General features: G+C 37.8%; 1 protein-coding gene across 1 annotated transcript; it reads left to right on the top strand.

Moving 5' to 3' along the window:
- The first annotated feature begins 136 nt into the window (after positions 1–136).
- On the top strand, positions 137–17,571 carry trim54 (tripartite motif containing 54). Its single transcript, XM_051645534.1, has 8 exons — positions 137–488; positions 3,795–3,967; positions 6,184–6,358; positions 8,799–8,894; positions 9,372–9,605; positions 13,084–13,106; positions 15,561–15,685; positions 16,548–17,571. Exons 1-8 carry the CDS (start codon positions 321–323, stop codon positions 16,631–16,633), a joined length of 1,080 nt encoding a protein of 359 aa, XP_051501494.1. The 5' UTR covers positions 137–320; the 3' UTR covers positions 16,634–17,571.
- Positions 17,572–18,404: the final 833 nt, after the last annotated feature.

Raw genomic sequence — 18,404 nt, 5'->3', positions numbered from 1 at the left:
TCCTCAAGTTACAAGTCATAAAACAGCTTAGAGGAATCAGTCTTCTAAACCTCTCTAGCTTGGCCCTGGGCCCCTACCCTAGAGCACTAAGTGGGGACTCAAAGTGGTGTCAGGACAGGGGGTGTAAAGTTTGGACAGTAACCCAAGCCAGTACAAACACAGACCAAATATATCCATTGGCACTCTGCAGTTAAGGAGTGAGTAGGTGGGTAACTGGGTGAAGACTGGCACTAGCGTAGAAGCAAACAGACCAAGATAAAGAAAGAAAGTTACTGATTTATGTTATATTGACTAAAGGGGAAAAAACAAAGCAGTCTGGGATGAACTTTTCTCTTGGCTTCAAATCAGTGATGGGAGACTCAAGTTCAATGGAGAACCTAGAGAAGCAGCTGATTTGCCCCATCTGTCTTGAGATATTTACCAAGCCTGTGGTCATCTTACCCTGCCAGCACAACCTCTGCAGGAAGTGTGCCAATGATGTTTTCCAGGTAATTCCTATTGGTTCATTCTTATTACAGGACTTGAGTGTACTAATATCCTATTTGCCCAAATCAGGTTCGTATCAATCTCTCTAGCATTCTAAGGCATCAATTGGTATAGTAACTGCAAATTTGTGAACTGTGAATTTGACCTTTAAAGCTGAAGTGTGCATTTTGTTCTGTTAAAATATGTTCTCCTTTTTTAAAGATGCATAAACATCTATAAGTGAGCCATTTGTAGGTTGATTTCCCTTAAAAGGGTTAACACTGTGGCTCTGTGGGCACTATCAAAACACTAGTTTGTTTGAGCAGGCTAACGTCATCACTGCTACATTGGTTCAACAATTCCATTTGGTGGTGCAGAAATAACACTAGCTTTAATTTGAAAATGTTAACTGTAAAATATTTAAATTATTTTAGATATTTTTCAAAGTTATACAGTCTTCCTCAACCTTCTTTATTTTAAAAGTAATTTTTTTTGTTGGAGTTGATCTTTTTTGAGTGAGAGATTAATTGTGGGAATAAAACAGAACCTTAGTGGCCCACTGCACCTGTCAAATAAAGAATGAACTCCCCATGAATTGCTTTGACGAGCGCAGTCTGATTTGGTGTTTTGAAGTATTTACTACAGAAACAGGAAGTAGGGGCAGGACATGTCAAATAACTCCCAGTTTTAAAAATAGACAATATGTTTTAGTTTACAGCCACACACACGCACCCCTTTCCACCATGAATGTCAGAGCCCGCTTACCTGGGGAAGCCAGCTTTTCTAAAGACTTGAGAACTGAACGATGATCTAACTGACAACATTAATCCATAACCAGCCTACAAACACACACTGCACATCACGGTCTTTGTTTACAATGAGTCTGGAGCTGTTGTGCAAGTACAATGCAGATGAATGAGAAGCAAGATATCCATGCTTTGCATCACTAAGCATAAAGAATAAAGAACTTTTACTCGAACTGTACATCCCAAGAAGCCTCAGGCTGCACAAAAAATATAAATAAACTTAAGCAACTTTCAACAAGCTCCCGTGTTGGCGCATCCCATTCAGAAGTGATCATCCCTACGCCCTATTCTCTTCTTAAAGAAAATACACTCCACTGTGTGAGCTTCAGATGGCTTAAAGGTGATAACAGACAGTAAAGCCTGGTTTATACTTTGGAAGAAGCCAAACTTTTTTCTCCTGGACGAACTAAAGCACCCAAGCCGGCGTTTATACTACGCATGACGTTGTTTTAAAATTAGTTCATTTAGGGTGATGCCGCGGTGTTTAACATTCTGTTCCAGCCACAAGTAAAGCCAATAATGCAGGTTTTTCTCTCTGTGGACCGCCGCTTTTAGCGCTGTGCCGCTTCTTTGCTTTATTAAACTTGTCACAGCCCCTTCCACTTATAAAAACTCAAATCTCTCTCCACCCATTTGTCGTGGTCATGCTGTCTTTGTAGAGTTTGTAAAAAAAAAGTATATTTCCACACAATCTCTGAGAGACGGGCTTCAAAGTTATCCATTTTAACAACATTAACCTAGGTAACAACTCCTCAGCTGGCACGCGCGATTGTAAATAAAAAGCGCCATGTCCAAACCACACCCACGAATAGTTGTAACCAATCATCAACGCTCTTCGACAAGCCGAGTTCTCTTGGGTCATTTCAGAGATGTGTGCGAACAGGAGAAATCTCACCAAACAAACACCTTAGCAGAACAAAAACGTCACTGCATTTCGTCATCATTTGTAGGCGAACTAAGCAAAGCCTGTTCGTCCAGTAAGTATAAATTAGCCTTAAGAATTCACTTTGTAAGCGATTCTTTTTGGAACGACCCTACAGCATGGATTGTGCTCCCTTCGGAGAGACCTGCGAAGGCATGATCAGCGCCAGTTAGAACACAGCCAGACGCACTGAACAGCTGCAGGGGGAGGATGTGTTCTGTTCTAGAAGGCATTTGATTGGACAAGGTTTCTCAGCCTCTGTGATGTCATGGATGTTCCTGAGTCTTTTGAGCTGGAAGAGAGAAACTGCAGATTTTAAATGCTTATATCTTCTGAAAACGAATTTTGTCAATGTTTAGAAATACACTAGCATATAGTATATGACAGTGAAGTTAATAGATATGGACTAAAAGCAGCAAAACGTTAATGATCCATTTAGCCTTTCATATTTCTGCAAAATCTATTGTACCTTGCAACTTGGATAATAAGTATTCCTTCTCAGTGGATTGGGTACTGCTGGGCTAGACTTAAATATGACAAACTGCTAGCTATTCATCCATAATAACTGTGATCTTTTACTTTTAATTACCCGATGATAACTGACAGGCAAATTATACCGTTTACTTGGCAGTGATATTGCTGCATTTGACAGTTAGGCCTTCGCAATAACTATGGCTTTTTACAGCTGGTTAGCAGTCCTAATTTCTGTAAATGTAAGTGAATGCATCAGCCTTAAAGCTGAAGTATGTAATTTCTGCGACACTAGCGCCACCGAACCTAATTGCAAAAATAAACAATGTTTTCAAAACGGCTTTCCGAAAACGCCCATCAACTGCTGTTGTTCAAACCTTCAGGTAGTCCCGCCCCCAACTCACGCCATTGGTTGAGTAACGTTGTTGAGGCGGGTCTAAGCGGGTCGCTCTAAAAACAAATACAGGAATTTTATAGCGCCACAGAGACAGTGTTTACAGAGAAAATTAACCTATGAATGGCTTACTTATAGTTGTCTCTGCATATTAAACTGGGATAGAAGGAAGTAATTTAACACTGAAAAAGTTACATATTTCAGCTTTTAAGGATTGTTTCGGGTTCCATTGATAGCGGTCGAACGATATGGGTTTTGTTAATGGCCAATGCCGAACCTGATATCTATAGAGCAGACTGGCCAATAGCTGAAATTTGCATATATACATAATACCATATATAATATATATGATATATATAATATAATGATATCAAATAAGATGGAGACAAAATTGAAGAATTTAAAAGAACACGTATTTTATACAATAATTATTAAAAACGTACTAAAAAATAGTAAAAAAAATAAAATAAATGACAAGGCGGAATGACTACTTCTGCATGTCGGCCAAATGGCACAGTTATCAGCTATTGCTGATCATTTTAGAAAGAATAGAGACAAATTATTGTCTGTGGCTTACATTACCTTTAAAGATCATTTAATGAACATTACATGGGAACTTAGAAGCATGAAATTTAGTCCAAGTGTTCAGAAATTACATTGATGTGTACAATGGCAGATTGCTTCACTAACCTTTTATCTACATCCCCCTTTTTCTTTTTTTCTTTCATTGGTTCAGGCCTCCAACCCCCTTTGGCAGAACCGGGGATCTGTCACTGTGTCTACAGGGGGGCGTTTCCGTTGCCCATCCTGCCGTCATGAGGTGGTATTAGACCGACATGGTGTATACGGCCTACAGAGGAACCTATTGGTGGAAAATATCATTGATATCTACAAATCAAAGTCTACCAGGTTATTATAGTTGGATGCATCTCCAAAGCACTGGCTTTATCTGGATTTGATCCACAAACCAATAACAAGCATTTATCTTCTGGAAGCACTGATATGAATGAAAACTATTTTTAGTAAATACTTCAAAGGCGTCTCTTCTGAATAGAGATCCAGCAAGGCCCCGAGCAGTGTAGCAGAAATACAGTGTATGCCAGATTTTCTATTGTGTTTCAAAAGTCTTGTGAAATGCCACTTCGCAACACTTGCTCTGTTTCATCAATGGGGCTTAAGCCGGTGTAAGTGACACAAATATGTGATTTACCCGCATGTGGGAGGTTTTTTGCCACGTCAGAGATATGAGGCCTAAGGCTCTTGTGACTGCTGCCATCCTGTGCCAAAACCACTAAATAAAACTAGGACGCTTTATCCCCTTGGCAATAAACTATGTGTCATGAGACCTGTGGAAAAATAAGAGTGTAATATGGTATAATAAGACAGATAGCCTTTGAGGTCATTTTCAACCAATGCTGAGGAGCTTATCATAAATAACATAGCGTGTTTGACCTAGAGAAGGTCACCTGAATGTAAAGGTCAATTCAGGGACGTAAGTTGAGCTAATATGATGGAAAGGGTACTATTTTAGTTTACCTGATCAAACATACAGTATATATTTTAAAGGGTTCCATGATAAATGTGGATGAAAGACTGTCTTTAAAACATTATTGAGTCAAGATATTTCTATTTGTAAAGCGCTTTTTACAATACACATTGTATAAAGTAGCTTTACAGAAAATTATGCTGTTATGTCTTAATTGTCTCCTCATTGAGCAGATTCATTGAAAAACGTCATTGAAAATCATGCCTTAAAATTATTTGTCTTTACAATTCTAAGATTTAAGATGTTAATGGAGAAGAAAAAAACTTGGGAGGAAACCATGTTCAGCTTGGGGAATCAGGACGCCTCTGGCTATACAGCATGAATATAATTCCAATGTCAGTAGACTCTTTGAAGTCCTCTTTGAAGACGTAGATGCGGTGTCACAAGTTATTTGGGTGATAAAGGCTTTAGTTGCAAGTCATTTTAAGAGAAGTGATACTCGCTGTTCAATTGGATTACAGTTAATAGCTGTTTATTTGTTGTGTATTCCTTCCTTAATATGAAAAAAGTTTACAAAAGAACAACTGTCAACATGAAATCCAAATTGACCCTATTTACTGTCTTCAGGGTGTTCACCTAAACCAAGAAAAAAAGAAAAAGAAATAATTCAGTAGCATTTCCCTTCCTTAACATTAGTTAATGCATTATGTATCATGAACAAATAATGAACAATATATTGTTTACAGGATTGATTAATCTTTGTTAATGTTAGTTAATACAAATACAATTGTTCATTGGTAGTTCATATTAGTTCATAGTGCATTAACTAATGTTAACAAATACAACTTTTGATTTTAAAAAAGGTATGTTGTTAATTTCATTTTGAAATTAACATTAACAAGATTTATAAATGCTGTACAAATATTGTTCATTGTTAGTTCATGTTTACTAATGTTGTTAACAATAAAATTGTCATTAGTTACAATAAGACCAATGTAAAAACTACATTATTTTGTAACCAGTATAAATACATTTGTATTTTCTAACCTGTACTTCTGATCACCCATGCCATCATAACATCACTTCTTAGTACTGTCCTATCAAGAGACATCCACTGGATGGCAGTCTTTCTTAAAGATAGTTGGTAGTTTGAACAGGCTCAATGCCAAGACCCTGAAACATACATACCATCTCTCACCACTTGACAAGACAGATTAAGACACATCAAGACAGATGCTTGTTGAAAAGGTCTATGTGAGTAATGTGCTCATTTTAGGACAGAATATCATATTAGTTGCATCAATCACTTTTAACTGCTGTGCCTGCTGTAAATGTCTTAAACATCAAAATTTCACATCAGAACCCATTACAGTTATTCACCCAAGGGGATGTGATATTTTACCTCTGATGTCACAAAGAGAGGATTCTTGCCGTATGTAGTCTATCATTACATACGCATCAAAAAATTCACTTTAGGTCTGTGAATTGCCATGAGCCCATTGAGTCCCATTGTGTCCACTCAGTCTTGTCCAGATTCAAGTTTGGAAGATGAATGCATTTGTTACCATTGCCCTTTAAGCATGGTGTGGGAAGAGTTCCTCTGTTTTACAGCATCTAGTAATCTTTTGTGTCTCTATAGGCCACTTCTGCCCAAAACAGAGCAACAACAGCTGATGTGTGACCAGCACGAGGAGGAGAAGATCAACATCTACTGCCTCATCTGTGAGACGCCCACCTGCTCTATGTGCAAGGTGTTTGGGGCCCATAAGGACTGTGAGGTGGCCCCACTGCAGGTCATCTTCACAAGACAGAAGGTAGATGACATGAATTCTGTGTAATATATTGGAAACATACAGTATTTTTGTTAATTCCAAGATTTTTCATTAGTTGGTTATGGTGTTTCTATTGCCCATACTTAGGATTTGGGGTTTGTTCAACCATGAATGATGCCTCAAATTGTGCTGCTTATTGAGGAGATGTGTGCTATTACTTTTCTAAGAAATCAGACTAACAATTTCCACCTGGCGAGTGATAAAACAGGCCCATAGACTTACAGTATATTGACAAAATTTTAATTTCCTCATAATATCGTATTTGAATTTCCTCATTATATCACACAAAAACTATATATCCCCAATATATCCCCAGCTCTCAGGTAAGACCATTAATGACCCTTTAAAAAGTCATGTAAAATATATATTTTTTAAAGTAGCACAGTGTTTGTTTTACTTTGTTACAGTAATGACTTCAGCAGGAAACACAGGCTGTTCTGGGACTGGGACTGAGTGTGGTGTCACACTGTGAACTAGACAGATGTGTGTATGACACACTGCCCAGCGGGTTTCCCACACTACAAGGGGCTCAATCTCACCTAACTGCTCTAGCATCAACACCCACCCACACGCAAACACACACACTTTCACCAACAATCCGGTCTCCTGCCTCAACCAACAGCTGCCTTATCTAGGCAGTCTTACTGTAGTGGTTCTCATTTTTTCTTTTGTTATATCCCCCTAGAAAAATAATCGGATTATCTTATCAATATCGTTTCCAATTGTTGGCACTTACATAATTTATATTTATAAATTTTTATACCTTTTTTTTATTTATTCTGCCACTCATTTTTCTGAAGATGTTTATATTTTCTGTACATATAATAATTGGTCCTAAATGTAATAAAAGCACTAATTTAATAACGTTTGGTCCTAAATGTAATTAAGACCCTAAATGTAATTATTTTTGGTCCGAAATATAATAAATTATTGGTTCTAAATGTAATAAAAAGCCCAAAATGTAAAAACTATTAGTCCAAAAGGTAAAAAGGCCCTAAATGTAGTAATTATTATTCCTTAATGTAATAAAGGCCCAAAAATTTCATAACTTTTGGTTCCTAAATGTAATAAAAGCCCTAAATGTAATAACTTTTGGTCCTAAATGTAATAAAAGCCCAAAAATGTAATAACGTTTGGTTCCTAAATGTAATAAAAGCCCTAAAGGTAATAAGTTTTAATCCCAAATATAATAATTATCGGTCTTAAATATAATAAAGGCCGTAAATGTTTTAAAAGTCCTAAATGTAATTAAAGGCCCCAAGTGTTATAAAAATCCTAAAATTAACTTTTGGTCCTAAATGTATACAAATGCACCACAAAGTTTGTGTTTGCATACTGTAAATTAGTATATAAGTGGATATAATTATGTAAACGGTGCAGAGTGAGTTAAAGAATTCAGTTTAATATTTAGGATTAGGGGTTTGTTGAAATCCCTAACCCTAACTATGAGGAAAAAGTGGATAGTGCCATAGCAAGCGCCAATAATTACACATCGCAGAATAAATAATACGTCTAAATAGACCCAAGGTACCTACATGTTTAGGGAAAGATTGTTTTAAACAAAGCAAGGCTTTACAAACAGGACAAATGTGATTGATAATATGAAAAATAAAAAAAATTTAATTCTGTGTTCCATAAATACTCTCTTTATAATGCATTCTTGACCTACGTGATATTGAGGTCTTGGCCTACTGCACCTCTTGTGGTATGGTTAATAATGAAGGTCTTCGTACCAGGGTGCAAGTGGCCCTGAGAAATGACTCATTCCTCCCTGTTATGTTTGAGTCATAGCAGCTTCTTCTGCTCTTTACTTTTTTTGTCTCTCAATTTTGTCCTTGTTCTCAGCTTTCTCACTCTCTTCAGCAGATACCAGATGAACAATGACTAAACCTACCAGCCTTTCCCATTAGAAAACCATGTGCATGGTGGACACCATATGTCCATCTGTTATTTGCAATGTTCTTAAACTGAAAGTCAACTTTTCGCTGCAAGAAATAGTCTAATGTCATGTCTGCTTCTACTAAGAGAAAGTGTCTCCTTGATATAGAGGTAACAGGATGGGTGATGCCCAAATGCTACAGTGGCAAGCTGGCTCCCAAAAGGCCATACTTTCGGCCAGGTGGCAATGATGACATTTTAACTCCTTTAGTCATGGCCCACTATAAACAATGAATCACTAATTTCAAATGCAAATCACCAATGTTTGATAAGTCATGATGGGCAACATTCTTACTATCTCGGCCTTTAGTTCACATGCTGTTCTCTTGTCTGTAAGTGTGGATGTCACAACTAACATAGCCAAGTCTGACATGGCTTTCTTGTGAATATTGACACTTTGAGCGTAATGGTCATGTGTTTTTTCGTACTTTTTTTTTATGAAGATTTGACACAATTGGTTATATTCTGCTTTATTTTGTCTCAGACAGAGCTAAGTGATGCCATATCCATCTTGGTGGCCGGAAATGACAGAATACAGGCACTGATCTCACAGATGGAAAATATTTGTAGGACCGTCGAGGTGAGAATGGCAAAGCAATGTGATGATAAAATACAACAATTGCGACATTGTTTGCAAGCGGTGATACATTTTTGTGTTTAAAGGTGATTTCTGCATTACTAGTGGCACCAAATGGAAAAAAACAATAATTGTTTACCAAAAATAATAATAATCTTTAAACATGTTTTCCAGAAGACACACTGCCATTTGTCAAACCTATAGACCAAACTCACACCACAGGTTGAGCCAGTGTTGCTATGTTGGAGTGGTCAGGACATTATCTATCAATTTTAATGTTCCATATGCGTATATCTGCTAGAAGTTAATTTTTTGTTTAGAAGTATTCTCGCATATACAGTAGATGGCTTCAAAGCTAACAGACAGGGACTAAAAACTCCAATTCTGATTTCATGAGGTCCTAAACATGGAAAAAATACATACTTCTCCTTTAAATTACATTTAACTCAAACTGAAACAATTATTGATGATTGTTTGTAGGAAAATAGTCGGCGCCAGATGCAACACATCTCTGACAAGTTTGATGAACTTTATGGCATCTTGGAAGAACGTAAAAGGGAACTAATAGAGACCATCAGTCGTGAGCAGGACCAAAAATTGGGCCACGTCCGTTCCCTTATCCGTCGCCATGGAGATCACTTGGAGATGTCTGTCAAACTGGTGGAGACAGCCATCCGGTCCATGGAGGAACCTCAGATGGCTGTGTTCCTGCAGGTAATGTATACATCTAAAACAAATTTGCACACATAATCAAAATGTAAATTCAAAGAAACATCTAGATAGGTAAAGTTTGTCAAGACAGAAAAGTCAGAGCCTTTTCTGAGTGGTTTAACTAGTTTTAAAAGTTTGAAGATTGATTGTTAAACTAATATACACATTACAGTAAGACAAACCACCAGATAGTCAGACCAGAGACTATTTAGCAGAGATGGACCACTTCTATTAAAATAAATGGGAGAAATTGGAATGCCCAACGGTCAATGAATGTGGAAAGGAAGTCCTGCCTTACAGGTAAAGGACCCAATCAGCTTTTAGATATAGACATCACCTGTCAATCAATTTGAGAATGCATGTGCATTAGTTATACAAGCCGGGAATTATTATTATTATTATTTTCGTAATCTGAGGTAAAGAAGCACAATTTTTTTTATGCAGTTGTTGTCAGATTTTAAATATGTTCTTTAATCGTAAACTTGATCAGCCGTTTTTGAGATTTCGGTGTTCCCCAATTCAAGTAGATAGCTGCACTGTCATGACAGGAAATAGTTTCCCAGGAGCATTCCAAAGATGGCTGCCAGTGGACTGACTTGCTATAAAGACTATAGGTGCATCCCAAACTGCATACTTCTGCACTATTCTACGCCATTTTGTAGTGTAAGTAGTGCGAGTAGTACAACTACACTGAAAATGAAGCAAAATGAAGGGTACTTTAAGTACCCGGATGATGCACTTTTTCAACCATCAAAACGGAGTGTGGAATGTTGGACACTTCATGTACTCGGCGCACGCGGCTTGCCGTACATAGCGGAATGGGCGGAGTTACCTGGCTGTGCTGCTTGTCTGACAAAACTGTTGTATATAATGAAGAATGTAGCAGCTAGCGAAACATCAGTGGATACAGCACCTTACAAATGTGAGTTGAATGCTTTACCATCACCCCAAGCTGTGTGAATAAGTACTTTAAGATACAAGTGTTGAACTGAGGTTGGCTAATGGGCTAAAGCTAGCGGCAACACATCATGTGTGCTTGAACCGTCACATCCGTCAACTGTTAAACGGCGAATGCTTTCATGTAGTAAAAAATCGTTAAGTGTTCCTTTTGGGACGATACTACACTTTGGAAATTCATACACTACATGGCTAAGTGCATAGTATATTTTGTTAGTGTATAGTGTGTCATTTGGGACTTTTGGGCTTTTGGTCAGACATCGTCACATAAATTGTCAGATAAACCGAAAGAGAGAGAGCGAGAGAGAGAAAACACAATCATGCTAATAAAGTACTTTAAAATTGAAAACTGAAAATTGAGAGAGATCAAAGGCCTTCTGTGGGTTTGTTTACATTTGAATTTTTTTACTGTTAGAGTTTGAATTAACGGGCATTCCGCCTTTGGCCCGCTGATTACCCTTAGACCAAATAAGGCCAACAGGGGATTGAGGCTGGGTCAATATCAAAGGTGGAGTTTCGCTGAGTCAGGTCTCTTTTTCCACCAAGCAAAGACCAAAATTAGAAACAAACGGCAGCTTCAGTCTCCACCATGTTCATTTTGAGGGCTAGCTAGTCTCCAGAGTCTGATACCTCAGCTTGAGCTTCCCTCTTGCTTGTGAAATGGGCGGGGTGTGTAATGTTGGCACCAGGGAGGCTTATAAAGGGCGGGTTTTAGGGCAGTGCTGTGGGGCTATTGGCCCGATGTTGAGAATGTAGATTGATTTTGCCCTCAATGTCCTAGGCTATTGGCCACAGCTGACCAGTTGAAAGCCCTGGCTCGCGCCGGCTCAATAGAGGAACACAGCTAATTTACAATAAGTCTATAGGATTTTTCTGATATTTGATTATCCACTATGCAAAAACCATAAGTCTGATCAGTTAGAAAAGACACAGCACACTATTTGAGAACAGTGTGAAGGTCTGTACCAGGTTTGGTGGATGTAGCTTGAAAGCTCTCTAAGTGTTAATTCCCAGTCCCATTGCTTTGAACAGTAATAGCAGCACAACTCTCCTCAGCAAGCTGCACGATTTGAGATACCTTTCATGTCTAGCTTACACAGTGAAGTTTAATACATAGGGGTCTTGGGGGTTTGTTCTAAACCCCTAAAAAATCAAGCTACTGGCCTTCAAATAGTGCAGAAACCTAGGGACACTACGTGTCCTTGTCTTACATGATCACTGTGTCTAATTCACACAAACCTTTGGCGTCAATAATCAATGGCTGTTCACTTGCGAACATCTGACATGGTCTTATTGAACTGTGTGGAGCTAATGCTACAACACCTCACCAGGGATGCTGGCGGCAGAGCTTGTTGCTTTCAGAGCCACCAGAGATGCTTAAAGTAAATGATGAAGCCCTTACATATGCTGTCTACTGATTGACACAGTGCCTGTTGCTATATTGCATGCATCCTTAAATGACAAGACCCAGGGGGGATTTCATTGATTAGAAGAGCCTCCTACAGCTGAGGGGGTGGTACAGGAACCCGGAGTCCAGACCCCTGTCCTTTAACTGGTGGCTTAAACCATCAATACTTTGTAGAAAGAGACTTTAAACGAAGGTGATGGAGAGATGTAATTGTTTTTTGAAACAGCTTTCACTATAAAGTGGCATTATTAGAAAAAAGAAAAAAAAAAGCCTGACAAGTATGGACCACCAAAGTACTCAAAATGAAATGATTAAATCAGTAGATTACACAAATCAGTCATTAAATGCACCAATTTATTTTGTAACATTCCATGAAATCCCAACAATCGTTGTAAACAATCATTTACAACATTTCATAATGTCCACCTAGAGACAAATCGTGATTTTCTGTACTCTGATATTCCCATAGAGATTTTTCAAAATAATGGAAGATTTTTTTACAAACATCAATTGATATAAAAGGGGTGATATCTGCCGCTGATTGGCTAATCCTCTCAGATCGATTACTTGGGTCTAATTGCTGATAAAGATTGCATGTGTCTTTCCTGGAGACAATTTATCCTAATATCCCTAATATCTCTAATATCATTCAAAACTGTCTGACTTTCTTTTTTCAGTGGAATACAAAAGGAGAAGTTTTGAAGAATATCATGACTGCTCTTGAAAGGGAATGGGGACAAAAATAAAATAAATAAAAATAAAAACAGCCCCAAAAGTATCATAAAAGTAGTGCTACAAGTCATACATTTCCCATTCACTTTCATGGTATGGAAAAGAGCAGCTGAGACTAACATCTCCTGATGAAAGAAAGTTATATGGGTTTCACAGTTAAGTGGCCGCCTCAGGTGCAGTGCAGCTCATTTTTAACTAGCACTTTTCAATGCAAACAGAGTGTCAAAGAAGCCTGTCTAACAAGTGTCTGTGCCGCGTGATTTAGTATGTCTGTCTTTGAGCATGCAGCGAAACAGTGATAAAAAGGACAGAGGGTTTTATGTTTTAATCGACTACTATATCCTTTGCTCCTAAAACAAGCGTTCCTCTTTTCTGTTTCCACAGAGTGCAAAGGAAGTGTTCAAAAAGTAAGTCAACTTCGTGTGATGTTTTTTGGAGTGTGTATACATATTCAGCATGTCTGTTCCATCAATGATGGATGCCATGGCTCCAAAAGACTAACAATCATGATTAACAACCTCACAGGCACTGACTCAACCAGAACACAAACAGCCTCCCACCCCTAAAAATGATTGTATTATTGATGCATTGACTCATAACCTCTATAATGTGGGAAATAGTCTATGTAGAGCTGCAGAATTCGATATGGCCATTTATTTCCCTAGGAACCGTTTACGCAATTTCTGTACAAAAAGCATAGCTGTACAAACAAATAAAAGCTTCACCATTTTCTGCAATTAATTCAGCTCTAAATGTTTAATGTACAGACTCCATTCAAACTTTTTGTAGGCCATTTCATCAATAGGTGTGCTAACTATTTTTTTTATAAACTTTATAAAGTTTAAAAATCTCCCACTGACATTCAATGTTTTAATGTTCAGCTTTCAAAATCTAACTGCCAGCAACTGTGTTAGTGATAATGCCAACAGTGAATGGCAGTGTATTAAAAAATGAATGAGTCACTGCCGTAATGAATGGCAGTAATGATGGCATAATGAATTGCAGTGATGATTTCACAAAGAATACTAGTGGTTATGTCAAAACGAATGCCATAGATGATGCTATAAAGAATGCCAGTGATAATGTCATAACGAATGCCATCATCACTGGCATTCATTTTGACATCATCACTGCCATTCATTTTGATATTCCAGTGATGATCTCATAATGGGCGCCAGTTACAATGTCAAAATTGACTTCAGTGAAGACATCATAATTCCAGTGACGGTGTCATAATGGGCACCAGTGAAGATGTCATAATGGGCACCAGTGAAGATGTCATAATGGGAACCAGTGACAATGTCATAATGGGCACCAGTGACAATTTCATAATAAACGCCAGTGAAGATGTCATAATAGGTGCCAGTGATGATGTCATAATCGACGCCAGTGACAATGTCATAATGGGTGCCAGTGAATATATCATAATTCCAGTGCGGGTATAAAAATGGATGCCAGTGACGATTACATAATTCTAGTGAGGATGTCATAATTGACGCCAGTGTCAATGTCATAATGGGCACTAGTGACAATGTCATAATGGGTTACAGTGATGTCATAATCGATGCCAGTGACGATGTCATAATGGGCGCCAGTGACAATTTCATAATGGATGACAGTGATGATGTTATCATTAATGCCAGTGACAATGTCAAAGTCAGTGCCAATGATGATGTCATAGTCAGTGATGTCATAATGATCGCCAGTGATGATGTCATAATGGAGAATTATGACATTATCACTAGTGCCCATTATGACATCATTACTGGAATGACGAAATTGTCAATAGCATTGTGATATCGTTACTGCCATTATGACATACTCACTGGCATTATGACATTATCACTGGAATGATGAAATTGTCAATAGCATTGTGATATCATTACTGGCATTATGACATACTCACAGGCATTATGACATCATCACTGGAATTATGACATTGTTAATGGCATTGATTGTGACATCGTTACTGGAATTATGAAACTGTCAACAGCATTGTGACATCGTCACTGCCATTATGATATACTCACTGGCATTATGACATCATCACTGGCATTGATTATGACATTGTCACTGGTACCCATTTTGACATCATCCCTGGCATCCATTATTACATTATCACTGGCACCCATTTTGACATCGTCTCTGGCATTAATAATGACATTGTCACTTGCATTATTACATCATCACTGGCAGGCATAATGACATCATTACTGGCATTCATTATAACATCGTCACATTATGACATTACTATGAATGGTAATGAATGCTTGTGAGGATGGCATAATGAGTACCAGTGATGATGGCATAAATAATGCCAGTGATGATGTTATAATGAATGCCAGTGACAATGTCATAATGGCCTGCTTGCTTCAGCTGCTGTTGTCAGCTGTTCACTTTTTTTGTCTCCAATTCCTCTTGATTCTTCTTTTTCATAATTATTTTATGAAAATTACCAAATACACTTTACTTTTGCTGCCTTGCAAGCACAGGTGTTTCCTTCAATAAATGCACTACTAGTCTCACATTGGTGCTGAAAGACATACATGTTAACAAAACATGAGGCAACTTTCCACTGCTCTTGTTTGTAGAAAGTTTATGCAGCGTGTGCAATAACTTATGCATCAGCATTCATTACTTTCTTCCCTCAAAAAAACTCTTCGAAAAACGCTTACACTCACAACACTCTCTAGCTGTGTCTTGTTTCATGCCACTCTCCACCTGCTGAGACATTGCGCGGTGCCTCGCGTACCTGCGTCACGAGCAGCCGCAGGGAGACAGAGGAAATGCCACCTATTGCTATCAGTCACTTTTATATTTGTCCGAGTGGCACCGCAACTTCACCGCTCTGTCCTTGACAGGATCACAGACACTGCCAAGGCCTCCAACACTGAGCGGCCGGAGGCGGGCTACGAGAGCATGGCCCACTTCATCATTAATACGGAGAATGTGGCCGACATGCTGAGAGGCATCAACTTCCAAACAGGTAATGGATTTCCAGCTATGATGACATAATCCGTGGACATGATGACATCATCTCCAGATGTATACAGAGGCGCACCATTAATCCAGTTATTTTCTGCTGTAGACTTTTTGTATATTAGAGCACACATTAATGCATGGGATTTTCCTTGATACAATTAAAAAAATCACAATAATCTATTATTGCTTATGCTATGGAAATGACAGACCATTCAATTTTTAATGAATAGCTCTCCCAAAAATATAAATTCTGTCATTATTTACTCACCTTTAAGTCATTCAAAACAAGTATGATTTTCTTGTTTCTGTGGAATGCAAAATAAGTTTTAAACAATATCCTGGCTGCTCTTGAGCTCTAAAAATAACAAAAAAGCATAATAAAAGTACCATTTAAGTGGTCCATATTACTCTTGCATGCAATATATATTCGAAGTCTTCTGAGTGAGGTCATACGATAGCTTTGTGTGAGGTGCAAACATAAATTTAAATTATTTGCTTAAAATCTTCCCTTCCGCCATAGTTCATGTGTACATTGAAATATAAGACATGTCGTGCCAGATTTGACATCAGTGACAATCATTAAGAAGTTGTATAGACCATTTTTATGCAGCTTTTTTGGCCATTTTTGAAGCTCAACAGTCCCAGTCCTCTTTAACTTTCATTGTATGGAAAAGAGCAACTCGGATATTCTGCCTAATATCTCCTTTTGTTGTTGACAGGAGAAAGAAAGTCATAAGGGTTTGGAACGACATAAGGCTGAGTAAATTATAAAAAAAAGATTAATTTTTAGATGAGCTATTTATTTTATTTGACGTTTAATTGCAATCTATTTTATAAGGAAACTGATGCATTCACTTTTGTTACAGGAAAAGGTGGGGAAGACAGTGTTGATGAAAGCCCTGAAGTTCTGTCCACCTCGCCTGGCCAGAGTGGTGAATCAGAGAGATGTTAACTTATTTTTACCCCCAAAGTTAGTTTCAGATGAAATTGGCCTTTGAAGAAATTCATATTTTCTGTATTTTCTCCCACATCCTTACTCTTACGATGGTAAATGATGGTGGGAAAGTACATTCAAGTTTCCCTCCTCCATTAGAGTGAATCTGCCAGGTCATGCGGACATCCCATCTGATGACATGATCGTTCTTTGCAACAATGCATTCATTGTTTTATTGGGAAAACTTGTTATTTCACACCAAACTCTATTAAGGCCCCAATTTACTTCATACTAAATCGAAGAACAAACTTTTAGGAGATTTCTTACTGGCTGCTAAACACCTTACTCCCATTGGTCCATGTCATCAGTAGGTGTGACCTGAAGTTTAAGTTGTAAACATTGTATTTTGTCCATTAACACTCTTTTATATGCCCATCTTTGCAGTAGTATCAGTGTCATTATAAATTACAATAACAGAGTGTAATCGATGCATATTATGGCTGTGTATAGCATGTTAGCTCATTAGTTCCATGAATTCAGAATGTGAACAAGACAAACATTTTCTACTGCATAAACCGTATATTACCTTCAACCATCATCGAGTGGTTAAAACAGTTTCTTTTACTGACCTCATGTGAATTCTACTCATAGAATGAGGCATAAAGTCATTGATAACACATTTTAATGTTACATTAGTTAAGGTTTTACATGTAGTCTTGAGCATCCTCATATTTAAATGTACTTCTAAATGCCTCCCACAGTGGTGTGGCAAGTGTCTGAATGTTCGCAAACAGTATACCGCTGCTCGACTGTTTTGAAATTCTTTTTACCCCTGAATGAAGAACTTTTCGAACTAAAGTCTCTATAAAGGCACAATAAATGCTAGAAAATCACTTACCATTATATCAAACACAGTTGAAAGCTATTTGGTTCATTAAATGAAGTTTATCATTGTCTTTGTGTTTGTTTTTGAGTTGCCACAGTATGCAATAGACTGGCATGTCTTAAGGTCAATATTAGGTCAAAAATGGCAAAAAAGAAACAGCTGTCTCTAGAAAATCGTCAGTCAATCATTGTTTTGAGGAATGAAAGCTATACAATGCTTGAAATTGCCAAAAAATTGAAGATTTCATTCAAAGGTGTACACTACAGTCTTCAAAGACAAAGGACAACTGGATCTAACAAGGACAGAAAGAGATGTGGAAGGCCAGATGTACAGCTAAACAAGAGGATAAGTACATCAGAGTCTCTAGTTTGAGAAATAGATGCCTCACATGTCCTCAGCTGACAGCTTCATTGAATTCTACCCGCTCAACACCAGTTTCATGTACAACAGTAAAGAGAAGACTCAGGGGTGCAGGCCTTAAGGGAAGAATTGCAAAGAAAAAGCCACATTTGAAACACAAAATAAAAAAGAAAAGGTTAGAGTGGGCAAAGAAACACAGACATTGGACAAAAGATAATTGGAAAAGAGTGTTATGGATCTTAACCCCATTGAGCTTTTGTGGGATCAGCTAGACAAGACCACCACACCTATGGCAAGTGCTACAGAAAGTGTGGGGTGAAATGTCACCTGAGTATCTGGACAAACTGACAACTAGAATGCCAAGGATCTGTAAAGCTGTCATTGCTGCACGTGGAGGATTTTTTGATGAGAATTCTTTGAAGTAGTTTAAGAAGTTTTCAAATCATAATAATAATTTTTCATATTATTACATTTACATTTACATTTACATTTTTTCATTTGGCAGACACTTCTATCCAAAGCGACTTACAAAAGAGGAAAACA

Source organism: Myxocyprinus asiaticus, chromosome 19, assembly GCF_019703515.2.
Source record: "Myxocyprinus asiaticus isolate MX2 ecotype Aquarium Trade chromosome 19, UBuf_Myxa_2, whole genome shotgun sequence".
Lineage (NCBI taxonomy): Eukaryota > Metazoa > Chordata > Actinopteri > Cypriniformes > Catostomidae > Myxocyprinus > Myxocyprinus asiaticus.
The sequence above is the reverse complement of the archived record's forward strand: the minus strand, read 5'-3'. Positions and strand labels throughout refer to the sequence as shown.

Coding starts and splice junctions, on each gene's coding strand:
- trim54 (XM_051645534.1), top strand. CDS start 321: ATGAACTTTTCTCTTGGCTTCAAATCAGTGATGGGAGACTCAAGTTCA. Junction 489..3,794: donor GTGCCAATGATGTTTTCCAG/GTAATTCCTATT, acceptor TCATTGGTTCAG/GCCTCCAACCCCCTTTGGCA. Junction 8,895..9,371: donor ATATTTGTAGGACCGTCGAG/GTGAGAATGGCA, acceptor GATTGTTTGTAG/GAAAATAGTCGGCGCCAGAT.